Source organism: Salmo salar, chromosome ssa03 (assembly GCF_905237065.1).
Source record: "Salmo salar chromosome ssa03, Ssal_v3.1, whole genome shotgun sequence".
In the NCBI taxonomy this organism is placed as follows: Eukaryota; Metazoa; Chordata; class Actinopteri; order Salmoniformes; family Salmonidae; genus Salmo; species Salmo salar.
In genome coordinates, this window is record NC_059444.1 from 74,317,559 (window position 1) to 74,345,133 (window position 27,575).

The following is a 27,575-nucleotide window of genomic DNA, read 5'->3' on the forward strand; positions in this document are numbered from 1 at the left end:
ACGGAAGGGTTTGGGTGGTGCTGCCGATCACTATGGCAATTAGACTGTTAGAAATGTTGTCTTCTGTTTTGATGTTGGGTACCTTTTTTGTTACATAAGTTCAAATCAACATGTATTCGTCATATGCACAGGATACAGCATAAACGGTGCAATACATTTCTTTTTTTTCTTGTGGACTTCCTCAACACTGCAGTAATAATACAATTATCAGTAAAACTAATACTGTCATTAATAGTATAAAAGTGTACAATAAAGTAATTAAAAAATCAAGTAATAACTAAGGATTTATTGTAAGCATTTACGGAATATACTGTGAATATTACAAAGCCGGGGTGCTGATGTTAAGGGGTGCTTAGGCTATATGAAGTGTTTTAGCTCTTGGTTTGAGACAGGCTTACTTTAAGATATTATGCCACAGCAGCCATACTGCAAGCTACAGAAGCAAACATACATGGCATGTGGGTGAAAGAGAAACCTTCTGAGAGAGAAGTGGAGAGTTTGACTCATTTTTCTGAATATCCTTTGAAGTAGCGTCATACCATCACAGACGTTCCTCTGGGGGTGAAGATGGTCATTTCTTTCAGTGTGGACATGGAGACATGTGAGAGAAGTGTAATGACAGACTGGTTGTGGAGGTTTCTCTCTCTGTCTCTCTGTGTGGGGGGGGGGGAGGGGTATATCTCTGTCTACAGCAACAACAATGAATGGGTCCAGCAGTAGGAGTGGGAATACACCCTAGAAATTAGAGCAGCTCTTGTTCTGTCCCGCCTTGGCTGCCTGCCTCCACCCTTTTGTTGTGCTAGGTGAATTCCGTTGAGCTCTGATGTCATCTAGCCTAATGGATGACTTTCAGCCGCTTAAGTCTTTGACTCTGACTCATGCGTTCCTCTTCCATTGATGATTATGACGTTTCATAACATGAAAAAGTCAGTTTGGTTGTCTTTGAAATGTACCAGCGCAAGATGTCTTGTAATGAGTGGTGTTGAAGTAGGCATTTCATAAGGCAGTCTAATTGAATGTGGACCTCCGTCTCCCAGGTGCCCTGCTGCTATTGACTGCCGCTGGTCAGGTGGGATGGCGTTAGTCCGTGGTATTCTGTTCTTGTTGGAGACGTGATTGTTCAGTTTCAGGGAACAACAAGGAAAGTCAGAGTGCTTGTTTTTTTTTTGGCGTGATTTTAGGACGTGTTAATACATCGAATCTAATTACGCTGCAGCTAGCGACTGGAACGAGCTGCAAAAACCACTCAAACTGGACCGTTTTATCGCCATCTCTTCATTCAAAGACTCAATCATGGACACTCTTACTGACAGTTGTGGCTGCTTCACGTGATGTATTGTTGTCTCTACCCTCTTGCCCTTTGTGCTTTTGTCTGTGCCCAATAATGTTTGTACCATGTTTTGTGCTGCTGCCATGTGCTGCTGCCGTATTGTCATGTTGTTGTTGCTACTATGCTTTGTTATGTGTTGCTGCCATGCTGTATTGTCATGTGTTGCTGTGTTGTTATCTTAGATCTGTCTTTATGTTGTGGTGTCTCTCTGGTTGTGATTTGTGTTTTGTCCTATATTTTTATTAGATTTTTTATATTTTTTTAATCCCCAGTCCCTGCAGGAGGCCTGTTGGTAGGTCATCATTGTAAATAAGAATTTGTTCTTAACTGACTTGCCTAGTTAAATATAAAAACACTCACTGACTCAGCAAGTGTGTGTGTGTGTGTGTGTGAGGACAACGAAAGGGTTCATATCAGACTTTGCTGACACCCAGGAGGATATTTTGAAATACTAGTTAAAAGCTTCTGTGCATTTGAGCATGGCAATAAGCTGACTTAGGTCATCTAAGTTCCTGTTCAGGGTGAATCAGTAGCCTAACCGTTGCAGCCATGTCAGATGACTCTCTGAGAAGGGCAGCAGCATCTAAACTGCTGAAATACTACCAACACCTGTACTCTAATAAACAAATACCACACTAAGGACAATAACGCTATTAGCAGATGCTGCCATTAAATGGTTACCACTCTGCTTTGGCTTTCTGTAGAATGGTTCTGAGTGCTGAATTGCACTCTGTGGTATTAGTAAAATGTCATTTTCCATGCCTCTCCCATTTCTTTGAATGTGTATGTGTGTTATTGGACTATGAATAACTTGATGTGGATCATGAGGTCTCCACTCTGGCTCTCTGTGTGGCTGTTGGACTGTGATGTCATTGTCCCTTGGGGCGGGAGTATGGAGGTCATATCTAGCTGTACAAGCTGGTTGGGGCTGGGCTGTTTATCTGATTTGCTGTGCCAGCGCTGGCAGCGGAGTAGAGGAGACTAGTGGACTGTGAACCTGGGAGGTGACCAGGAACTGACTGACTCACATGGTTTGTGAATTGGAAGGTTTTGCCTAAATGGTAACAAATTGAGGGGAAATTATGCAAACCCCTTGGAGGGAAAAGCAATAGGAATGTTGACCATCTAAAATCTGTCTTCTACATCAAGCTGCATCTTTGCAAAAGCTCAGCCACATACACTGTCCACTCAGCTTTTGTAGTCTATTTGATTCTTGAAAGTGGACTGAAAGCCTGGCGAGGCAGTCAGACGTGAGGCTGTGAATGTGGGAACCATAATGATAGAGGTCTAAGATGCCACATGAGTTAATCCCATGCCTCTCACCAAACCTCAGACCCATCTGTGTGCCACACCACCACTTGGTAAACCATACAGTGACCTCAACATTTGTCTACTACACAGTCATCCACGTACAAAGTCTACTACACACTATCTACTACAGTGTCTACTATACAGTCATCCAGAGACAGTCATCCACGGCCACAGTCTACTACACACTGTCTACTACAGCGTCATCCAGAAACAGTGTACTACAGTCATCTTAATCTTTTTGCATCTTAATGAAAACAGACAAACATTATTAATAATTATAATTTATTAATTGAACATGCTAACCTTTTGTCTTTGTTTAAATCAAATCAAATCAAATTTATTTATATAGCCCTTCGTACATCAGCTGATATCTCAAAGTGCTGTACAGAAACCCAGCCTAAAACCCCAAACAGCAAGCAATGCATGTGAAAGAAGCACGGTGGCTAGGAAAAACTCCCTAGGAAAAACTCCCTAGAAAGGCCAAAGACCTAGGAAGAAACCTAGAGAGGAACCAGGCTATGAGGGGTGGCCAGTCCTCTTCATGCTGTGCCGGGTGGATATTATAACAGAACATGGTCAAGATGTTAAAATGTTCATAAATGACCAGCATGGTCAAATAATAATAATCATAGTAGTTGTCGAGGGTGCAACAAGCACGTCCGGTGAACAGGTCAGGGTTCCATAGCCGCAGGCAGAACAGTTGAAACTGGAGCAGCAGGAACCATTTTATATTTAGATCAGGCCTGTATTCTACACAGACCGGCGCACCATAACCAACCAGAGCTGCAGTAGGCCTATATGCAAATAGACATTGCCATATATGGATCTGCCATTCACTTTGAACTGGACTGTGTTTACAGCATGAGCGGTCACTAGTAGATGCGCTTGTTTTGAGATCAAAGCGAGAGCCGCATGTAGCCACCTGTGCACATGTGTTCATATTCCTTGCTCGTTATTGAGTTATTATCCCAGTTATAGCTAACTTCTAGTCAACAATGGAGTGGTTGCTTCCTAGATGAGTTCAAAATGTGGGCATTTCTAGCCATCTTTGAAAAGTGAGTCAGTTAAAGAGCTTTTCTTTTGTCTTAAAGGGGCAGTGTTGTATTTTGAGACTGTATTGAATAAGCTAAGTGGAACAATAGGCAGAGGGTAGCATAATTTGTCTGATTCTCTGTAATAATGGTATGGGAATAATGCATTTTATTTTGTAATGGGGTTTCTTGCATCAAACAACACATTTTCAGTCACCTTGTCTGAAGGACAAGTGGATAAACAGGTTAATGACAGGCCCTGCATGTTTTTTTCCATTTCTCATGGAATGTACAGTAGTTGCTCCACTAAAAGTTTTGCAGTAATGCTGCGGGACTTGGAGGTAATTTGTGCTTTAGTGCAGTCCCCTGTGTCACCACTTCATTGCTCCAGACTAACGCAAGGGGGAGTTAGAGCACTGATTATGCTTTTGGGTTCTACTGTGTCTGTAACTGACAATGAATGGGCAACATAAACCTAAATGTATTTCTTACTAAAACTGTTGTTACACTAAGGTTTTTATTTAATTTTGTTAGGATTATTTTGCTCTTACTGTAGGCCACTACTGACCGGTCACGTTGTGCGGCGCCTGAGTGGCGCAACGGTGTAGGCCACACTGGCAACACCTTAAGGGGCATTGCACTAATAATGGCGCTGACTAGGGAAACGTTCCCGTTGTTCTGTTCTTAGTGCCAGTCTGCACGTTAAAACTAAAACAATGTAACTAATAATGGCATCTTTATGCTTTCGTTAATAAAATAATGATAAAAATACTCTTTCAAAATGCCGACGTTTATTTAGTTATGAACCCATAACGAGTTACTTTGGGAATAAATATCACTGAATTGCAGAAATATTGGAACAAAGTTGTCTAATGAAGGTAAACAAATTGTTGCTTACTGGAAAATACTCTCAAATACACACAATCACGTTGTACAGTGCCATTATGGCTAGTAGCAGGGCTATATTTTGGCCTTTATGGGCAGTGCACAATTGGCCCAGCGTTTCTCTCCCTCTAAAAACAGAAATAAATGCTTTGGCATTTACAAATACTATTTTGGCCTTTATTCAGATTACAATTGCTCTCACAATAACCTCAAATATCGTTATATATTATAAAGTTGATGACAGTCATATAGCCCAGCACCTACATAAAGCTGAGTGACTTACTCATTCATGGCTTTGGATCAAAATAAATAAGTACCAACATGCTTTCTGGTAGTCTTTTAATAAAGAAATGTTTTGGCCTGGACATCATGTACAGTATTATAATAGCCCATTATGGACTATTAGCAGGACAATATACCTTTACCAACACCTCGCTGTGTTTTGATACTTTGTGGATGGGGGCCCCGGAGTGGATGGGGGCTCCTGCAGTGCAAAATGCGTTGCTACAGATGCAGGTTTGATACCCATGCCGACCGCCACCAGGAAACCCATGAGGTGGCTTTTGGGTTTAATTTAGATTCCTCCAATCCTCCATGTAATTATTGGTGGAGAGTCACGTTATATTTTTTGATATACTGTAGGCCTACTGTAGACGACGTGAGTCTCACTAGTGTTGCGTAATGTGCTATTAAAAGTGGTGTAGGTCTTATTTATTTAAAGAGCATATTGCAGTTAGAAGCAATAGGATTTGAAGCAATAGCCTACAACTATTTTAGAACCTTTCCCGCTGCTCCGAGACAAGCATGGGGACTGGTCTTGATATATCAATGAGATTTTTATTTTCTCTGAATCTCTGTGTGTATTGGTTAGACTAGAATTAGAAAATGTTATGCTCTTAGTGTAACCTTTTATTTAACTTGGTAAGTCAGTTAAGAACAAATTCTTATTTACAAGGACAGCCTACTACTCCTTTAGCTAGATTCTTTAGCTAAATAGCCCAGTACTGTTCTCCAGACCGTCACGGTGTACAGCGCCGTATTTTCCATTCCATCCTGACGGAAACCGAGAGGGTTTTTCATTTTTCTTGGAATAGAAACACCATAATATTAATTAAGCAAGTACCAGTCAAAAGTTTGGACACCTACTCATTCCAGGCTTTTTCTATATTTTTACTATTTTCTACATTGTGGAATAATAGTGAAGACATCACAACTATGAAATAACATATATGGAATAAGTTAAGAACAAATTATTATTTACAAGGACAGCCTACTCCTTCCTCCCCGTCGGGGAATTGAACTCCGGTCTCCCGCGTGCCAGCACGACACAGGGATTCTTTAGCTAAATAGCCCAGTACTGTAACCTACTCCCGGCCGTCACGTTGTACAGCGCTATATTTTCCGTTCCATCCTAATGGAAACCCAGAGTTTTTTTTGGTTTTTCTTGGTATAGAAACACCATTTTCAGAAATGTTGATTAATTCATTTTCTTAATCACTCCCATATACTATGTTCTTACAAAAAAGGTTTTAAATTCTCTAGTACAGCCACTATTGAAGGCTATCAAATGCTTCTCAAAGATGCCCTCTGATGGTCAAACTAGCACTAACTAGCATTAATGGTACCAGTGGTTCACACTTAAATAACGTACCATAGAATTCTGCAGCACCATGCAAGCTGCGCCACTGTACGCTGCAACTTTTAAAGGACGAACCACTGTATGCCTAAACTGAACACCACACATTTGCTGCTACTGTAGACGGAATGATAGAACAGCTATTTCCGTAATGTTATGGGATGCTTTTTCTCTCCATTGTTTTTGATGGTAGGCCACTCTGGTAGGCATACATTATGATGAAATAGTCACAGTACACTACTTGGCCACTTAAAACTGTAAGTTAAAGCGGGTACAGCCTCCGTGTTCACAGTAAGCACACGGCGGAATTTGCACAGAATTTTGACAATGTTCAAATTTGCACTCCGCTGACCTGAAATTTGCACATTTCCCTCAAAAAAATGTAAGAACATTGCTTAAGTTAAGCATGACTATAGGAAATCTAAGATGTGTCAAATAAATTATATCCAGCTCAGAGCTCCAGCTATGCATTTGGTTTGCTAACTAACTACCTAGCTAAGCTACATCTGTATACCGCCCAACCCTACAGTCTACTACAGTCATCCAGGGACACAGTCTAGAACACATCTACTACTACAGTCATCCAGGGACACAGTCTACACAGTCTACAACATACAGTCAAGTAGTCTACTGCAGAGTTGAGCATATTAAATAGGCTAGTCACACAGTCAATTACTGTCATCCAGTCTACTACAGTACATAGGCTACTCTGAACCAGACCATGCCGGGCTGCTTCCAGCCTCAGTATAACAGTCAGGGTTGGTTGAAGTTGGGAACAATTCCATTTCTGTCAGATTTATTCCATAGGGATCAAGGGAAAACCCTGATCTTGAATTTAGATGGAATTCACCCCAAACCTGATGGCTGTGGAATCCCTGGTAGTGAGAGGCAGGGGAGTGTTCAATGTTGGTTCTGTCTGACCCTTCTCTTTCATTATATCTATTTTCTGCGGCATTGAAGGAGGGAGGCTGAGACTGCTGGTCTTTGCTTGGCCTATTCATAATGCATAGAATGATACACAATCTGTTCAGCTCCTCTATCATTTACAGCACATCAATAATGGACATGCACCCACATGTCCTCTCTTCCCTTCTAGTGGTGGCTTTTATGGCTGTATATCTCTCTGTGTGTGTGTGTGTGTTAGGTCATGTATTTCTTCCGTGCACAAGATGCATGTACTCACAGAAGTATCTTGTTCTGGCTGTGTCTCTGACTATCTGTGTGATACTGTGATCAAGTGGCTGTGTGTCTGTCTTTGTCCAGTTGAACTGATGAGGTGTGTGTGATGGGAGAGGAGGACGGGTCCAGTGAGAGTGGTGGTGATGTATAACTAGTGTAATACATTAACACTTGGAGAGGTCAGCCCTCTGCTCCTCCGCTCCCTCTCTCAACACTCAGTCTGCTCTCTGTGTCCACTCCACTTAGGCTAGTCCAGCTCTTGCTCTCCCATTTCCCTATTCCCTCTGCCCTATTCTCCCGCTCCCCTATTCCCTCATGCCCCATCTCTCTTTCCCACAGGCCCCATCTCCCTTTTTCCCCATCTCTCTCCACCTCTCCCTTTCTCTCACCCCCTGCCAGAGCTTTTCTATACTGGCATCCCACTCTCCCAGTTAGGCATGCTTTCTCTATGACAAACAAAACACTCTACATGATCTGCAGCACACAACATTAGTGCTGAACTCAGGCCATCCAGAATGTTCCCACTGTTCAACAGGTCTAGTCTATAGTGTGAGTGTCTCTGTAATAGTCAACAGTATGGCTCCATCCTGATTGTCCTGTGTGTGACACATGGAGTCAGTCTGCTTTAGACTAGAAGCTATCTCCGTTCCCTCAGGCGTCTCTCTGCATGTGGTGTTAGATGTTGGGTTAGAAAGAGGAGGAGGGAGGTAGGTTTGTCTTGTTGGACTGTGTTGTACCGTGCTGTTACCAGGCCCAGAGTTCAGCATTATTACCACCAGATGTAGGGCGTTTTCTGTTGCACATTTTATTTCTTTATTTTATTTAACAAGTCCGTTAAGAACAAATTCTTATTTACATTGACGGCCTAACCCGACCAAACCCTAACCCGGACGACACTGGGCCAATTGTGCGCCGCCCTATGGGACTCGCAATCACGGCCGGTTGTGATACAGCCTGGTAACGAACCAGGGTCTGTAGTGACTCCTCTTGCACTGAGATGCAGTGCCTTAGATCGCTGCACCACTTGGGAGCCCCAAAGTCAGGCTAGAGGCTACAGCAGGCAGGCAAGCAGGCACACAGGGCCCCAGCCCATAGCAGGAGAGGGGAGGCAGGGTGTGGTGGCTGGTAGTTGTGGGGTATGGGTTTCCCTCTGAGAGATGACTCAATTAGGCTGTTGGGTTTGGAATGGTCCTGTCTGGTGCCTGGTGAGACAATACCGCGACTCGTCAGTGAAGAGCACTTTTTGCCAGTCCTGTCTGGTCCAGCGACGGTGGGTTTGTGCCCATAGGCGACGTTGTTGCCAGTGATATCTGCCTTACAACAGGTCTACAAGCCCTCAGTCCAGCCTCTCTCAGCCAATTGCAGACAGTCTGAGCACTGATGGAGGGATTGTGCATTCCTGGTGTAACTCGGGAAGTTGTTGTTGCCATCCTGTACCTGTCCCGCAGGTGTGATGTTCAGATGTACCAATCCTGTGCAGGTGTTGTTACATGTGGTCTGCCACTGCAAGGACGATCCGCTGTCTGTCCTGTCTCCCTGTAGCGCTGTCTTAGGCGTCTCACAGTACGGACATTGCAATTTATTTCCCTGGCCTCATCTGCAGTCCTCATGCCTCCTTGCAGCATGCCTAAGGCACGTTCATGCAGATGAGCAGGGACCCTTTTGGTGTTTTTCAGAGTCAGTAGAAAGGCCTCTTTAGTGTCCTAAGTTTTCATAACTTTGACCTTAGTTGTCTACTGTCTGTAAGCTGTTAGTGTCTTAACGACCAATTCACAGGTGCATGTTCATTAATTGTTTATGGGACATTGAACACGCATGGGAAACAGTGTTTAAACCCTTTACAATGAAGATCTGTGAAGTTATTTGGATTTCTATGAATTATCTTTGAAAGACAGGGTCCTGAAAAAGGGATGTTTCTTTTTTTGCTGAGTTTATCGATGTTCAATGTGCACTGGCTAGGACTAATGAATCATCTTAATTGTCAGATAAGTGAATGTATTAAATGTACTTCAGCTCAATGTCAAGTATCAAGGCTACTGAGGACGTAATCTTATTTTAGGCGATATCTTACATATTAACACAGCCAGCTTGCAACACACACAATCACTTGAAATATTCAGCTGAAAGTATGCGCCTCGCCTTGCTTCCTCATCAAGAGGCTCTCCCCTGTTCCATGGTGCTGTGAGACCAGAGTGACAGAGTGCATCGTTCTAAATCGCCACATTACCGAAATCTATGTAACCATGACAACAAAGTGGCTGAGCAAATGAATTGATCTTCAGGGGCATCATGAGACCACATTACTTTGTCACTTCTAATTTGTTGACAGACGGGTCATGAAGTGTTACATTTCCCCGTGCTCATCAATGTCGCACAGGATATAGTGTGAGGAAATGGACTTGGAGTGTACTGAGTAATTTGACTTTCTCTGGGTTTTTTTCTGTGTGTCTGGGGCTCGCCCCCTCACTTTCTTGGTCTCTTTTTCTCTCCCTCACTTAATTAAATTTTTCCTCTCTTCTTTAATTTCTCTCTTCTTTCTCTCTCTCTCGCTCAGGGATTTTCTTCCTCGAGGATCAGGCATTGTCACCCGTAGACCTCTGATCCTGCAGCTGTGCTTTAACAAAGCCGGTGAGTCTGAATTCTCATACAGCCATGGCCTTGTCTGTCCTCTCATTGCTGCTGCCATGGACCTGCCTCCTCCTCTCAGCAACACTGTCTGGTGCCTGGTAAAGACTTTCTTCTCTTCTCTCTATCTATCTGTGTGTCTCGCTGTCTCGCTCTCTCGCTGTGTCTCGCTCTCTCTCTGTGTGTCTGTCTCACCCGCTGTGTGTCTGTCTCTCTCTCTCTGTGTCTCGCTCGCTCTCGCTCGCTCGCTCTCTCTCGCTCTCTCTCTGTGTCGTGTCTGTAGAGTATGCAGAGTTCCTACACTGTAAAGGGAGGAAGTTTGTGGACTTTGAGGAGGTCCGGGCAGAGATCGAGGCGGAGACAGACAGGATCACAGGCTCCAACAAGGGCATCTCCCCCATCCCCATCAACCTCCGGGTCTACTCCCCTAACGGTAATGCTCACCAACAGTTATTCATTTGTTCATTTTAACATATGCATGCACACGTTCAGTTGGAATCACACGTGTGTACACACACACACACACACACACACACACACACACACACACACACACACACACACACACGCGCATGCACACATAAAAGCGCAGCAAACACTTGCATTCATGTATCAACCTCTCAAAGAAACTACCTTCGCCATGCCATACAAGGACATGTATACACAATGTAACACACATTCTCTCCCCCCCCCCCTCTCTCTCCCGTCCATCTCGCCCTCAGTGCTAAACCTGACTCTGATCGACCTCCCGGGGATGACTAAGGTGGCAGTGGGGGACCAGCCGCTGGACATAGAGCACCAGATCAGGGACATGCTGCTGCAGTTCATCACAAAGGAGAGCTGCCTCATCCTGGCCGTCACCCCCGCCAACCAGGACCTGGCCAACTCAGACGCCCTCAAGATCGCCAAGGAGGTGGACCCACAGGGTAAGGGACTAGCCTAGTGGTGCTGTACTGGTACTCTATTGGTTCTCTATTGGAGCTCCCAGGACCAAAGGATGAGGATGGGCACTTGATTTATGGGTGGTGTTCATTTGGTGCACCTAATAGACTGAAACATTGACGCACTACCTGGACTTGTCCAATAACAAACGCTAATTGATCTTTTTTTCCCCCATTGTTTTTCCTACTGAACAATTGAATTGAAGGAGATGAGGAATGGAAGTCTGGGTGGATGGTGGACAGGTAGTAGTCAGGATTAATATGATGAGATTGTTTTTGACTGTTTGGTTCTGTTCAGGTCTGCGCACTATTGGCGTGATCACAAAGCTGGACCTGATGGACGAAGGGACGGATGCTAAAGACATCCTGGAGAACAAACTGCTACCTCTGCGTAGAGGTGAGGGGAGACGCACACACACACACACACACACACACACACACACACACACACACACAGACACCTCATTGACTGCAGAGGAATAAGTGTGCGCTCTCTCTCCAGGCTATATCGGCGTGGTGAACCGCAGTCAGAAGGACATAGACGGCAGGAAGGACATCCGCGCTGCGCTGGCTGCTGAGAGGAAGTTCTTCCTGTCTCACCCGGGCTACAGACACATGGCCGAGCGCATGGGCACCCCACACCTGCAGAAACAACTAAACCAGGTGAGAGAGTACTCAACGTTCACCTTTCTGTTATTCTACACTGATGTTCTAGTCTGACTTCCAGATCAGTTTTTTTGCTTTCTTGTGAACTCTGAGAGACGGCACCAACAGATCTTAAACCAGGCTATAATGTTCCTTGAAACTCACTTGCTCTTTCATTCACTATAAATTCTCCCCTCCTATTCTCCTCACTCATTCTATCCCTTCCATTTCCCTCCCTCCCTCTCCTCCCTCACTCATGGTGTCCCTCTCCTCCCTCACTCATGGTGTCCCTCTCCTCCCTCACTCATGGTGTCCCTCTCTCTCCTCAGCAACTGACCAACCACATCAGGGACACTCTGCCTGGGCTGCGCAGTAAGCTGCAGAGCCAGGTCCTCTCCCTGGAGAAAGAGGTGGAGGAGTACAAGAACTTCCGTCCCGACGACCCCACACGCAAGACCAAGGCCCTGCTGCAGTGAGTAGAGGACACGCTCACACACCACACACACACACACACACTACCATAATGAGTAGCTCCAGAGTTGATCCTGACTCTCTGTCTTTCTCCCCAGGATGGTGCAGCAGTTTGGGGTGGACTTTGAGAAGCGTATCGAGGGCTCTGGGGACCAGGTGGACACAGCGGAGCTGTCGGGCGGTGCCAAAATCAACCGGATCTTCCACGAGCGCTTCCCCTTCGAGCTGGTCAAGGTGAGCGCTGTGGTCTCAATACTCACTGTCACAATATTTCTACAAGAGAAGTTCATCTGCCTGCTTGACTGTTTTGACCACAGTAGATAGACTTGTTTAGAAGTGTGAATTTTAGAGTGCAGAATGGATGAACAGTTTTTCTATTGTTTGTTCTTCTCTCTTTTCTCTCAGATTGTGTTTGATGAGAAGGAGTTGAGGAGGGAGATCAGTCATGCCATCAAGAATGTCCATGGTGTCAGGCAAGTGGAGGAGAGGAGGGGCCGTCCTGTCTTCCCACCACCACCACTGTGTTCAGCTCTTTCCTCTTCACTGTCAACCCTCTCTGTTTCCCCCTTTCATGTAAAACTCACACACAGCATGCTTAGCAATCACTGAAAGAGCAATTAGCCTAAAATGCCCACAGATCACTCTCCCACAGAACTGCCTATCATACACTCAAATGGTTGTTGTTCGATGTGAAATCTAAACCCATTTACTCTTCCCCCACTCCTTCCTCCCCACCTTTATTGGTCTGTCATATCTTCCTTCCTATTTCCTTGTGCATACATCAATCACTGATTTGTGTGCTGTTTCGTGTTTGTATGCTGATAACCTTGGTCTGCTCTCTCTTCCTTATTTCTGTCTGTCAATGTCTGTTTTAGTAACTTATTTTTTTTATATGTACTGTTCTCATTGTCTGGATTGACTCGTCTTTATCTGCTTTTGTCTGTTATCTCTCTGACTGGACAATAACTTGTCTGTCGTCCTACCTCTGTCTGTTTTTTTGTCCCTGTCTGTCCGTCTCCGTATCTCTGTCCCCCCCTTGTCTGTCCATCTGTCTGTCTTTGTGCATCCTCAGAACGGGCCTGTTCACTCCCGACCTGGCGTTTGAGGCCATTGTGAAAAAGCAGATCATTAAGCTGAAAGAGCCCTGTATCAAATGTATCGACCTTGTCATTCAGGAGCTCATCAACACAGTCAGGCAGTGCACCAACAAGGTACTGCAGCCTGGTGTCCAGACTCCCGTCCTGTCCCGACCCAGCCTGGCCACAAGGGGGCGACGCTGAGGGGGGCACAACACTGACCCACTCTGCTCCACAACAGCTGTCCATCCATGGCGTCTGTGACCCTTTAGATAGCACAACTAGGGCCCAGAGTTTTTCCAGTCAGGTCATGTAGTTAGTAAATAAAAACTCCTGGCCCTAATCAGAATGTCTACAGTGTAACCACCCGGAGGCTCCTGAGTGGCGCAGCGGTCTAAGGCACTGCATCTCAGTTCAAATCCAGGCTGTATCACAACCGGCCGTGATTGGGAGTCCCATGGCCCAGCATCGTCCAGGTTTGGCTGGTGTAGGCCCTCATTGTAAATAAGAATTTGTTAAATAAGGTCAAATAAATTAAATAAAAACATGCTATGCACACTTGTATAGTGTAGACGTAGTGTGGTGTATGTCCAGAGGACTGGATGGTGCAGATATGGGGACAGTTTGACTCCCCCTCAGCCCGCCACGGCTGGCCTGTGTGCCAGGTGCCGCTGTCGTGTTTTGTGACGGTTGTGGTGTCGTCGTCGTGGAGACGGGATGGTTGGGGATGGCCATTCCCCGAGCATCACTGGTCTCACATGGACAAGCTGCAGGTCTCATCTGTCTAAGAATGATACACACTTAGGACTGACATAGCTAGGCTGTTAGTTATGTGGGTACTGTGAGTTGAATATGTACCCACATATCTATATTATATACCTAGTTTGAGAAGAACTGCCCTGTCTAGAGAAGAGGATGTGAAAGCCTGCGGCTTGTCCTTACCTTCTTGCTTTACTTGCATTTCTAGAGACTAGAGATTTCTAGTTTGACAACTAACTAAACTAAGAATCTTCTTGTTTTTCTTTCTTTCCTGTATTTCTCTCGCCTCTGTTATTTCTCTGTCTATCCCTCTCTCTCTATGCTGCCCCCCTACACTACGCTCCCCCGTACCCCCGTACCCCCTCAGAACGGGGTTGTTCACCCCTGACCTGGCCTTCGAGGCCATAGTCAAAAAGCAGATCCTCAAACTGAAAGAGCCCAGCCTGAAATGTGTGGATCTGGTGGTGTCCGAGCTGACCGCGCTCGTCATGAAGTGTTCCGTCAAGGTAACCAAGAGCAGACTCACCCCTCATAGGAAAGAGGGGGGGGGGGAAGAAGGAAGAGAGAGTGTTCCAGCGCGTATCCTCTCTGTGATTGAATGCCCGTCCCTGTTCCCCTCGCACCTCTCCTCCACCGCGCTCCAATCAGCAACCTATCCTAATGAAATCATCCCCCACGCCATCTCTCCTCAGTGCCTGGATTGTGTGTGTGTCCCTCCCTCGCTACGCACATCCTCTCCTTTTGTCCAAGCCACACGTGTCCGATCAAGCATTGACTTGCAAATCATGTCCGAATTTTCAGCAGCCCCTCTCCTCACCCGTGCCACCGTTTGATTTGAGCACATTAAGACTGATTCTCCATCTGCCTCCTCCCTCCATCTGCCTCCTCCATCCCCATTTCCCCTCCTCCTCAAGACCCAGACCTCTGTCTATCAGAACATCAGAGCCCAGATCCCCAGGGCTGTGTGTGTGTGTGTACATGTCCTGCAGAGCTCCAGGGCTATAAGGCTATGCTCCCTCACTGACCCAGCACTGCACCATTGATATTATTCTGTCTGCCTAACCGGATGGAAATGCAACGTGAGGGAAACAATATAAATATCTGCTGGCGCTCTGTGCCGGGGGTCGCCATAGCAACAGTGCTGCTCAACAACCATGCCATCTTGTGGATGGAGGGGGGAATTGCATTTCAAAGACCCACCACCGTCCATCCCTTTCACTGTCACTCTACCTCTGGTATTAGTTCAGCTGAAGAAAGGATTGTCCTTCACTCTGTCCTTCACCCTCTTCTTCGTCATTCTCCTGATCTGTTCTTCACTAACATGAAATAATATCAGCGATCACCGTCAGCTTGGAATGATTGTTTACTGTCACAGGAAAACAATGGTGTCAACTGTAAGTTAACTTACTTTCTTTTGTTTTTTACGTTGAATGATCTAATTTCCTAAATGTTTCTATGTATTTTATCCATTGATCCATTTAAAGGTTGACTCCAGTCAACTAGAGCTAATCATCATGACATGACTCCTCATGGTGTCCATCATGGTCATTCCCAGCTGAGGCTGAAAGCACTGCCCTTATGCCATAGATCACAGACATTCATCCTGTGTGCATGCCCATTAAGGTGTGTGTGTGTGTGTGTGTGTGTGTGTGTGTGTGGTCGTCAATATGATTACTATATTCACTGCTGAATGCCTATGTCCTTCCCCTATCCCGCACACTGAGTGTAAGAAACATTAAGAACACCTTCCTAATATTGAGTTGCACCCCCTTTTGCCCTCAGAACAGCCTCAATTTGTCAGGGCATGGACTCTACAAGGTGTAGAAAGCTTTCCACAGGGATGCTGGCCCATGTTGACTGGATGTCCTTTTGGTGGTGGACCATTCTTGATACACACAGGAAACTGTTGAGCGTGAAAAACACAGCGGCGTTGCAGTTCTTGACACACAAACCGGTGCGCCTGGCACCTACTACCATAACCTGTTCAAGGGCACCTAAATATTTTGTCTTGCCCATTCACCCTCTGAATGGCACACATGCACAATCTGTGTCTCAATTGTATCGAGGCTTAAAAATCCTTGAACCTGTTTCCTCGTCTAAACTGATTGAAGTGGATTTAACAGGTGACATCAATAAGGTATCATAGCTTTCACCTGGATTCACCTGGTCAGTCTGTCATGGAACGAGCAGGTGTTCCTAATGTTTTGTCCACTCAGTGTATGTGCTTCATCTCCTGTCTGTTGTACATGTAAATGGAAGGTAGGTCTGCCTGGATAGTCATGCCAGAGTGTTAGTGTATGCTAGTGTTTTTCTGGGTCTATATGGTCAGTGTTGCAGTTGTTTTGTATTACCTTGCAGCTGGGTTCCTACCCCCGGCTGAGAGAGGAGACCGAGAGGATCGTCACCACCTACGTCAGAGAGAGAGAGGGCAAGACCAAGGACCAGGTCAGTGCATTTAGGGCCTGTCGGGGTAGGGGTGCTGACGTAGGATCAGTTCAGCCTTTTAGATCATAATGAATTAGATGATATGGTCAGGGGGACCTGATCCTAGATCAGCACTCCTATTCTGAGTTGCTTTTTTAATACAGGACCGGACCACTGACAGAGAAACACTCCCAACAGGAGATTTTTAAGAAATATTATTTAAGAAATATATTTCTCCATTTGAAATCAATTGTTGTACTTGCCTTTCTTGCACTTGTCTTTTTCTTGCACTTGTACTAGGACTGACTTTGTTTGATTGTGATAAGTGGTTGTTGATACGCGGATTGTAAATTACGTCTGTTCAACGACTAAATGAATGTAAATGTGATGTAAAATGAACTCTATTGTCATAGTGAAGCTCTGTCTTCATTCTAGGTGATGCTGCTGATTGACATTGAGCTGTCCTACATCAACACCAACCACGAGGACTTTATAGGCTTCGCCAAGTATGAATCCTACCACCCCCCCCCCTCACCACCCTAATACACCGCACCCCTTCCCCTTGTGCCCCAGCTCCCAGCTGAAGGTGTGGTTGTGATGTAGTCCTGGGCACCAGACTAACTCACTACTGCCCAAAGCCAGATTTGTACTGTTTGCTGAACTGGGCATGGACTGAACTGAACTCTGCTGAAGATAGACTGGGTAGTCCCATAAGCTTGTGTGTCTGACTGCCTGTGCTTGATAGTTATTCCTACAGTAAGTGCCATTCCCTATAGACTTGAAACAATCAATACCTCAATCGCTGTTTGGCCACTTTATCACAGCCCCCAAAGACACTCACAGATACCACTGTCGCTACAAACCACAATTTACCGCTACTTTTATCAGTATTACTGAGGGGCTGTATCTGTGGATCCTTGATCTGCATGCTGTAAACCAGCTGTGACTCAGTCAGTTTGATTGGTCCACCATGAAGGCAGATCAATGAACGTGGTTAGAACACCGTAGAATACGCTCTAGGGGAGCGGAGGTTAGGGGTCAGACAAGGTCGATCTAGCTCTGCCACTAATGAGCTGACTCAAGCATGCTAGGCTGTGCACACTCCCTTTCTGACCCTGCCTCTCTGGATCTGTTTTGATTTTTCAAAGACCCTTATTTGTTGTGTGCTTAGGGATTGACCTAAGTGAGTTTGAGTGGAGATTTTATCTGTTGACTGCATTGGTTATTACTAATAACATGGTGTTTTGGAATCCTGAGTTCCTGCATCTTGCTAATAGGCCAGCCCTAGCCACTCATACTGGATGTCCTGCCAGAGCTGGACATGCGTTGACCTCTGCCCTCTACACTGTCTCCAGTGTAGCAATTACTATAGGATGCACAGCATGTAGCTAGCTGAGTTGAGTCTCTTCCATAGAAATATAATGACTTCTGTTTCTATGGTCTCTTCCCTCTGCCTGAGGTATGCATCTGATTACGTAACATAGCATTGCCCCTTGCGGGTCTGAATGCCGTGCGGGTTCCTTTCCAATCATCCGCATGGAGAATGGGTTGATGGATTGATGAGAAGTGTTGTCAGGTAGGTAGGGGTGGTAACTTGTCTCTCGTGGCGTCACTTTCAGTCTTGACTTCAGAAGGCACGATGATGGTAGCCCACCAGGGTACGGCAACAACAGGTGGGCTGTCACGAATCGGGTGTCCCTCTTCCTCTCCGCCCGTTCCCCCAGACCCCACTCCCACTGTTCCAACGACTATGTTTGATAACTTGAATTGTAGGACAGGTTTGATAGCTGTTAAACGATTTGATTGATCAATACACATTATTACCCAAACATTGTTGATGCTGATTGTGATTTTGAATGTTTTTTTTCCCTTCTGAACCTGTCCTTTTCTAACAGTGCCCAGCAGAGAAATACACATCAGAACAAGAAGAGGGCCATTCCCAACCAGGTACACTTTGTCCCTCCTCCTCCCACCCTCTTACTTACCCAGCCCTCCCAATCTGATCAACCCCCAGATTCAGCTGCCCCAGACTGACACTTCCCCCTCGATCATATTTACATGTTGTAACAGACCTGACCTCTGACCCTATGCTACCAATTAATATACTCAACTACTAGTAACCTAACCTGACACTTACAACCTAACAGCACTTATTTACTTAAGCATAAGTAGCTTCAAGATAACAACTGCAAATCATGGCCAAATACCATCCTGTCTTTAAGTCAGATGTTCATTTTACTCCTTGGCCACTGTGTTATAAACCTGGCACCTCTCTTCCTGTGTCATCCAAACAGTTCTAAAAGTGTTTTGAAGTCTCTGCTTTATTGATGTGATATCTAAATGACTAAAATGTAAATACCTGAAAACATGTGACTATGTTATGTCAGCTTCAATGTCATCAACACTTATAGAGTGCACTTCTCAGGTTCCTGGAAACCTAGTAAGGGTACATATTTTATAGGATATGCATTCTATCTTATAGAAATACCTTCTAACACTGTATTTCAGCGAGGGGAGAGTTGCCCTAGACTAGAGTCATTCAAGCCCTCCCTGCTTCCCTGCACAGGAAATGGAACAGCTATGTTTCTACTACAACTATCACTACTTTATCACTATTTGCACGGCACTACAACACAACCAAGGCATGATACCCAACAGCAAAGCAACAATCATAGAATTGTTTTATGTTTTTCAACTAACCCAAGCACTTTTTGTATTGTAATTCAGATTGAGCGAAGCTGGGTCCCATGCACAATGAAGCAACCAATATCAAATAACCGATGTGTGGTACTTGAAGGAAATCTAATCGCATGTAACTCTTGTTCTCTTGCTCCCTCTCTCTCGCTGTCTCCATCTTTTCTCTCCTTCCATCTTTCTTTCTTTCTATCCCTCAACCTCTCCATCTCTCCGGTTGTCTCATGGATTCCTCCCATTTCTGTCTCTCACCTTCAAACCTTTCATTCTACCATTCAAATGTTTCCTGCCCCCACTCCCCCCCTTACCCATTTTCCCACTCCCCCATCTCTCTCCCTCCCTGGCTTGCTTGCTTCCCCCTTTTTCCCCGGTCTATGATTTATCCTGCCATCTTTTGCCCTAACCACTCCCCAACCCCCCCTCCCATCCCTGCAGGGTGAGATTCTGGTAAGTACCCCACAGATCCAAGCCACACCCTGTTAGGAGTCAGCAGGGGTCACCAGAGCAGGAGAACTGAGGCCAGACATCTGACACTTAGGAAAGAATGGGGGGGTTATAGGAATTGGTGTTATGACAACTTGTTCCAGGTCACTCCTTTGTACAGAACTCCTCTTCAAAATGATGAGCTGTTTTTTCTCGTCATATCTTCCCTACTCCACAGGGACTGAGAGAGGGCGAGCAGGAGAAGGTAGTAGAGTCTCGACTTATGGCAAACCGGAGATCAATTACAATCGTATCGTAGAGATGTAATTCTCATCGGCTTTACCCTTACCCGTAATCGGTAACGGCTAACATCCGGGTTATGCTCAATAATTATTGGTTTCACTTAACAAGACAGCAGTTGTCTTTAATTGGACAAGTAGATAGTAATATTACTAACATTTACTCTTTACTCTCAAACCTGTTGAAACCAGTTCTGTCCAAGCACAAGCAGAATTGTAAAAAAAAATGGTCACGTTCTTGAACCACACTGAAGTGTAATGTCATGATTCCCTGTGAAAGACTATGGGAGAGTTGGGAGGATGTGAGAGTGGCTGGTGTCAGTTCTCCTGCTTTTGGTCCTTACCCATGCTGCCCTGTCCAGGGGTTTAACTAGTGAGCGCCACAGTTTGCCTTGCTGTCGAAGGGTCCTGAACATTCCAGGGATGGGGGGAGGAGACATGAATGACCAACAATCATACACTAGATGTTCACATTTTCATCCTTTTGGTGTCATTGAAATCCCCTCTTGATGTTTTCTCTCTTTAGCTTATCGTGGCATGTCAACTTCCCACAACTCAATATTCCAATCATCACTATAACAATATGTTAGTAGCACACCTCACAACTGTCCACAAACCATTCTGGGTGGGACCTGTGACTGTCATTCCAATCAGGGACCAGAGGGTGGCAGTGGAGGGTAGAAGGGCATGGGGGGGGGGGCGTCATGATTCAATCAATGATTATAATTTACATAAAATAACTCTGATCAAATATGATTTTGAAGTACTGTAATTTCCGGACTATTGAGCGCACCTGGAAATAAGCCGCACCCACTGAATTAAAAAATATATATATTATTTTGAACATAAATAAGCCGCACATGTCTATAAGCCGCAGGTGCCTACCGGTACATTGAAACAAATGAACTTTACACAGGCTTTAACGAAACACGGCTTGTAACAAAAATAAATAGGATTTAACGAAACACGGCTTGTAACAAAAATAAATAGGATTTAACGGAACACGGCTTGTAACAAAAAAATAAAAAATTTGCAGTAAGCTTTAGTTGACTTTCTGCACTGAGTCAATTCCTCACGCTGCTGTTTCCAACGTCTTATCATCGACTCATTAAGACCAAGCTCCCGTGCAGCAGCTCTATTTCCTTTTCCAACAGCCAGATCAATCGCCTTCAACTTGAAAGCTGCATCATATGCATTTCTCCGTGTCTTTGCCATGATGAGGGTGACAAAATGACTACCGTAATCAGAATGATGGGAAGTTTGAGAGCGCTCGATTTAATCTAAACAGTAAACAAAAAAGTTGTTTGACCTTAACCCGTTCGGCAATTTCATTGGTCTAATGAAAGCTTCATGCCGCCAAAAAACTGAGCACGTCACAAATGTTTTTTTTTTATTTTTTAGAAAAAACATTTGAAAGCGGGAAAAATCCATATATTAGCCGCGTCATTGTTTAAGCCGCGAGGTTCAAAGTGTGGGGAAAAAGTTGCGGCTTATAGTCCGGAAATTACGGTAATATAAATTGGGTTTAATAATGATTTGGAATGTGTATATATCCATACATCTAATGTATCAATGTTTGATTTACCAGCAGGTTAAAGACCTAAAATAATGTGTTTAGAAATGAGTGATTTCAATGTAGGGAAGCTTTTGACAGGAATTGAGGCAATGATGCCATCAAGTGGCCTAACTTTTCTAGAGTGATAATAACCTGAACATTAGATGTAGCTGAAGATAGAACAGGCTAAATGTCTTTCTTTAGTCATCACTGACCTATCCTGCATGTCAGGGCTTCTGTTTAGACAGTGAGGAAAGAAGTGTCATGGCATTAAAAGCATCTCACTATCCCTATTCTGTCACCTCACGCTCCTCTTGTCTGTCTCTCACTTTCAACACTTACGACACTGACCACTGACTGCCAGCCAGGTAAAAAAAATAAAATAACATTCTCATTACAGAGGGGTGTAAGGCAATTCCTCGCCAAGGCAAACTGAGAATGTAGCCAACTCCTATGTTACAGCCTCTTCCTCTCTCATTTCTTTTGCTACTTTCCTACTAATCCCCCCCGTCATAAACCCCAATCAGTCTTTAAGACACAGGAGAGGGAGAGAGAGGTTGATGTTCTCTCTGTCTTATCGGCATAACTTGACATATCTTTGTAATGGCACTAACAATGTGAGCATTAATCTAATACAGGGGTACTACGACCAGGGGTCAGCAGCCCCCTAGGTATCTGACGAGGTACTGCAGGGGGTCCCAAAAAAAGTAACTTTTATTTAAAGGTTTTTATGAATATCGCTAGCAACAGAATAAGCAAATGTTGAGTTACATGCAGTAGAAAATAAGAGTATCTTTCTGATATCAACTTTATTTTTCAACTCCTAATATTGAACAGATTACACTCATTAAAGATAATTACACTCACTGGTGTGTCTGACATAGGCTTTGAAACAGCACCTGTGACTAGACTACCACTGTGGAAAGTGCTGCTGGCTGCTGCAAAGCTTTGTTGACTTGGACATACATTTTTGGCCAGACATGGCTAACCTTTGTTTAACCAGCGCTAAACAGTTGTTTTTAACGAAAATGTGTTTGGAGTTACCTTTTCTAGCGAATAGGCTGTTAGTTTACACTTCCTCTTCCAGTTATATGTGGGGAGGTCAAAATAATGAAAAACTATTTACCAAATCTATTCATTTTAAAATGTTATTACTTCTGCTTGACATTATCATTCACCTGATAAGACAAGTCGTGAAAACAATGTTTGCTAACTTAGGATGGGGTTCCCTGGGTTGGCTGCGAGGGCGTCCCTGGGCATGAAAAGGTTGAATACCCCTGATCTAATACAACTTGTCTACAGAAAGAACCTCTCAACCCTGCCTCATCTCTCTTTCCTCCCTCCCTCTCCCTTCCTTAAATCCTCCTTTTATTTTTTTCTTCCCTCTCTCTCTACCCGTCTACTCCGTGAGCTGTGGCTCAGTCTACCCGTCTCCACTGTCTCCACTGTCTCTGCATATCGCTGTATTCCTCTCCCACAGTCTGGCCCTCTTGCCTCTCCATCTCCCTATCTACTGTTCCTTAGATAGGTGTTTAGCCTCCTACAGTGCCCTACACTGGAGTGTATGTCTGATGACTCTGCCCAGTTAACCCACTAACCCTAGTCTGTTTTGGCTAACCGTGTATAGGCTAGCTTTTACTGACCCGCTCACTCTAACATACCACCGCCGACCCTTGATCCCTGACCCTGTGTGGGTCCCATTTGGTCTGGATGCCCTATATTAGTTAGTTTTGAGGCTATTAAGGTTTGTTTGAGGTTTCTGTTTAAATCTCCACCCCTTCAGTTAGTCATCCTTTCTGAATAATACTTTTGTATGCTTACTGTATACATCAGGGATCATGTTCAGAAACATTGTTTAAATTGTAAATCTTTGTACTCAGAATAGAAGAGTTAATTTAAAGTATGTAGAACATCTTAGTGCTTATATTGGTAAGACAGTATCAACCAAAACTCACACTGAGTACCCAGGTAAGGTTTTTATTGGTCAGTTAAGTTAGTCATATCACAAAATCTCCAGGAGGTAAATCATGAGTACTTTAATGACGTGTTTTCCCTCCATCCTCCTGGTATACCTTGTCCCCCACCACCCCTCGCTCCCCTGTTCCCCCACCCCTGTCTCTCCCCTAACAGGTGATCCGCAAAGGCTGGCTCACCATCAACATCAGCATCATGAAGGGAGGCTCCAAGGAGTACTGGTTCATCCTGACCGCAGAGTCACTATCCTGGTACAAGGATGAGGAGGTGAGTGTCTGACGCTGGGATAAGTACAATACAACACAAAATAATACAATACAAACTGCCAGAAAGATTCTGCTACTACTCCATGGGCTGATATATGATCTGCATTGCATGCTCCCTCCTCCCTCTCATTGTCATGGTGGAGAATCAGATCTGACCAGAGCCCCTGGTGGTTAGATGTGTCCAGAGTGTGTGTGTGTGTCCCGGCCCAGCCTAACCAATGTGCAGACTACTGTTCAGCTTCAGCCTGATGAACAGGTAGTCTGAACACTGGGCAGGCGGGGGGGTGAGGAGGGGGGAAGGCCCGCGGGGTCGCTCCGGCTGCAGGTCACTGCCCTAGGGACAGGACAGAGGGGGGAGGTGGGGGGGAGGGAGAGAGAGAGAGAGAGATGGCGGGAGAGTAAACATTCCTCTGATAAAGAAAGCAACCAAACTCGGACTGAGGTCCAAATATATAACTGTATTGACTAATTTAGTATGTTGATGTAATGGAGAGATGTTGAGCTTACAACTTTTTTTTAATAGAATTTGATTGACTTAAAGTTCCAACAGCCATTACTGTATTTACTTTGTGCACATTAACAAAACAGCAAAGTGTTTGCCCACTCTGTGTGACCAGACACCACTCTCTACAGTCAGATTTCAAATGCTCTGTAGGCCATTTCAAAGGCTGTAAAATATATGGAAAAGGCATGTCGATAATACATATTTTATGTTTTTTTTACTGGAACACAGTTGAAATGAACCAAAAGCACTAGGGATCATCCTATGAAAGTTAAACATTTACAGACGGATGCATTCGGAAATATAATCTTACTTTTAAACGTACCATTAGTTCGGTCAGAGCAGCCCAGGCCTTGGCAAAGATGTCCCCTCTCTCAGCGAAACAAAAAGAGCTTCAAAAGACACCGCCGACCGCTGACCAGAGCTAAAGACAAACCTTTAACCTGTCACTCTGACTACGCCTCACAACAACTGGTACCGTTCAGTTTCTACCAGTCCTCTGTGGCGGAAAGAGCGAGAGAAAGTGCAGAAGAGAAAGAGAAGGAGCGAGGGAGGATGGTGGAAGCAAACTGACGTGGCAGGCGGGTTGAAATGTTCCAGCAGGGTTCTGCCTTTGGAATTTGCAGGAAATCGTACTGGGTTACTGGGGGCGGGTTGGGGGGGTGGGTGGTGTGGGGGTGTATGTTTGTCTTGGTTTGTGGTTGTATGCCACTTTCATGCGTCTATGTGTTTACGTGTTTGCGTTTGCACAAGCACATGGGTGTTTGTATGTTTTCATGTGTGTGGTTATATATTTGTGTTTCTGCGTGCGTGTGTGTGTGTGTGACGAGGACATTGGCTTAGAGTGATGTAACTGTTGGGACTGAGCGGCTCTCTGTTCTAGTGCAGACATAAACGCTTCCAGATGCTTCTCCTCAACAGTGCAAAGCTGGCATCCCTCCCCCATCTCTCTCTCTCTCTCTCTCTCCCCCATGCTCCTCCTCTCTCCCTCTCTTCTCACCAGCCTGGTGGTCTGGGTCTTATACAGAGGAAATGCATTCCACTCTGTCTGCTCATTGGTGGAGAAGCCTAGTGTTGTATTCCACTGTTTTTCAAAGTTATCCATGAACAAGTTTCTTAATGGCTGTCTTCATAGCTTCCTCTTATTTGTGTACTTTAGTGTTTTTAATGGCTTCAAGGATTTGTTTGTCAAGATGTTATTGCTATGAGTTCAGATCGTCCCCCCCTCTGTGTTTTAGGAGAAAGAGAAGAAGTACATGTTGCCCCTAGATAACCTCAAGCTGAGGGATGTGGAGAAAGGCTTCATGTCCACCAAACACGTATTTGGCGTCTTCAACACTGAATCCAGGTCAGAGAAATGGATGTGTGTGTTGTGTATGTGTGTCCTGTTCCACAGAAGTCTGTCATCTCAATTCAGTCAATCAGGAAGTAAACTGACATTTAAATGAATTGAGGGAAATTGACTTGGTGACTTGACAGAAATGGAATAGAATTTACACCCACCCTGATTGTGTTTGTGTTTTGCCATCCATCAAGCAGGAATGTGTATAAGGACCTGCGTCAGATTGAGCTGGCCTGTGACACCCAGGAGGACGTGGACAGTTGGAAGGCCTCCTTCCTGAGGGCTGGGGTCTACCCTGAGAAGGACCAGGTACTCAACCCAAACTCACTCAAATAGTCTTTGGGTTGCTTTCCCGGACACAGATGAAGCCTAGTCCTGGACGGACGTAAGGACATGCTTAACGGAGGTTCTCCATTGAAAGGGTTTGTAGTCCAGGACTAGGCTTCATCTGTGTCTGGTAAACCGACCCTTGAAGTTTGAATGTTGGCAGAAGCAGAGGTCAAACGAACGGATGCATTGTGGTGACAGCCTTTTGATGAACACTAGTCATGCACCTGTACTTCTTGATGACTTCACTGATGATTGTCCTACTGCTTGTTTCTTCTCATGCACGCCAATTCATGATTCAAGGGAGATTATGAGGTACTAATATCAGAGCGATTGGATGTATGATTCACAATGGCATACATCTACCGCAAATGTATCCCAATGGCATGCAGTAGTATTATTTGCTATAGTGTATTGACCTCAAACACTCAGAGAACAGGTACGTGTGTCCTCACTCAGAGGTAACGTCTCTCTCTGTGTTCCCCAGGTGGACACTGAGGATACGGCCCCGTCAGAAACCTTCTCCATGGACCCCCAGCTGGAGAGGCAGGTGGAGACCATCCGTAACCTGGTGGACTCCTACATCGGCATCGTCAACAAGTCCATCAGGGATCTCATGCCTAAGACCATCATGCACCTCATGATCAACAGCGTGAGTGAAAAAAGCCTAGAGACGGTCTACACTTATCAGGCTCTGTCTTATAGCAGGGGATTCTATCAAATGGCGGTATGTCTTATAGCAGGGGATTCTATCAAATGGTTGTATGTCTTATAGCAGGGGATTCCATCAAATGGCGGTATGTCTTATAGCAGGGGATTCCATCAAATGGCGGTATGTCTTATAGCAGGGGATTCTATCAAATGGTTGTATGTCTTATAGCAGGGGATTCCATCAAATGGCGGTATGTCTTATAGCAGGGGATTCCATCAAATGGTTGTATGTCTTATAGCAGGGGATTCTATCAAATGGTTGTATGTCTTATAGCAGGGGATTCCATCAAATGGCGGTATGTCTTATAGCAGGGGATTCCATCAAATGGCGGTATGTCTTATAGCAGGGGATTCCATCAAATGGCGGTATGTCTTATAGCAGGGGATTCTATCAAATGGTGGTATGTTTTATAGCAGGGGATTCTATCAAATGGTGGTATGTCTTATAGCAGGGGATTCCATCAAATGGTTGTATGTCTTATAGCAGGGGATTCCATCAAATGGTTGTATGTCTTATAGCAGGGGATTCCATCAAATGGCGGTATGTCTTATAGCAGGGGATTCCATCAAATGGTTGTATGCCAGCTTTGTGTACCTATGTGTTGACGTGTTTCCACAAGCGTCGGGGTGTTTGTGTTTTCTAGCATCATTGAAGATTGACTATTCAGTGACTCCATCTTTCCATGCAGACTAGTATGATGTGAAAGGAGTAGGACAGCACCGTTTCTCCGTAGTCGATGGTCTTCCTCTCCTCTCCTCCCCAGGCTAAGGACTTCATCCACTCAGAGCTGCTGGCCTACCTGTACTCGTCAGGTGACCAAAACAGCCTGATGGAGGAGTCAGCTGACCAGGCGCAGCGCCGCGACGAGATGCTCCGCATGTACCACGCCCTCAAGGAGGCACTGCACATCATCGGTGACATCACCACCACCACCGTGACGGTCCCCGTGCCGCCGCCCGTCAACGACAGCTGGATGCAGGAGGCCAGGTGAGAGGAGAGGGTTGAATGTACCTTCAATTCTCTCAGATTCATGTAATGGAAGATGTTTTACTTGATTCATTGTCACATGTGGGAACTAAAGGGGGTCATGTGGGAACTAAAGGGGGTCATGTGGGAACTAAAGGGGGTCATGTGGGAACTAAAGGGGGTCATGTGGGAACTAAAGGGG

At 45.1% G+C, this 27,575-nt stretch overlaps 1 protein-coding gene and 1 long non-coding RNA gene across 2 annotated transcripts in view; one reads left to right on the top strand and one right to left on the bottom strand.

The window, feature by feature from the left end:
- Positions 1-27,575, top strand: part of LOC106606829 (dynamin-2-like) — a 37,738-nt gene that overhangs the window by 6,512 nt on the left and 3,651 nt on the right. The window contains 18 exon segments of the mRNA XM_045715408.1: positions 9,927-10,000; positions 10,281-10,430; positions 10,720-10,923; positions 11,237-11,335; positions 11,441-11,601; positions 11,913-12,055; positions 12,153-12,288; positions 12,460-12,527; positions 14,257-14,395; positions 16,248-16,334; positions 16,749-16,819; positions 18,209-18,260; positions 19,443-19,454; positions 23,415-23,525; positions 25,265-25,374; positions 25,566-25,677; positions 26,183-26,347; positions 27,171-27,394. Of these exon segments, the coding sequence (XP_045571364.1) occupies positions 9,927-10,000; positions 10,281-10,430; positions 10,720-10,923; positions 11,237-11,335; positions 11,441-11,601; positions 11,913-12,055; positions 12,153-12,288; positions 12,460-12,527; positions 14,257-14,395; positions 16,248-16,334; positions 16,749-16,819; positions 18,209-18,260; positions 19,443-19,454; positions 23,415-23,525; positions 25,265-25,374; positions 25,566-25,677; positions 26,183-26,347; positions 27,171-27,394 (2,118 nt within the window).
- Positions 23,246-24,610, bottom strand: LOC123741708 (uncharacterized). Its single transcript, XR_006769233.1, has 2 exons — positions 24,352-24,610; positions 23,246-23,858 (listed from the first exon to the last, which is right to left on the bottom strand). It is a non-coding gene; the product is annotated as an uncharacterized lncRNA (long non-coding RNA).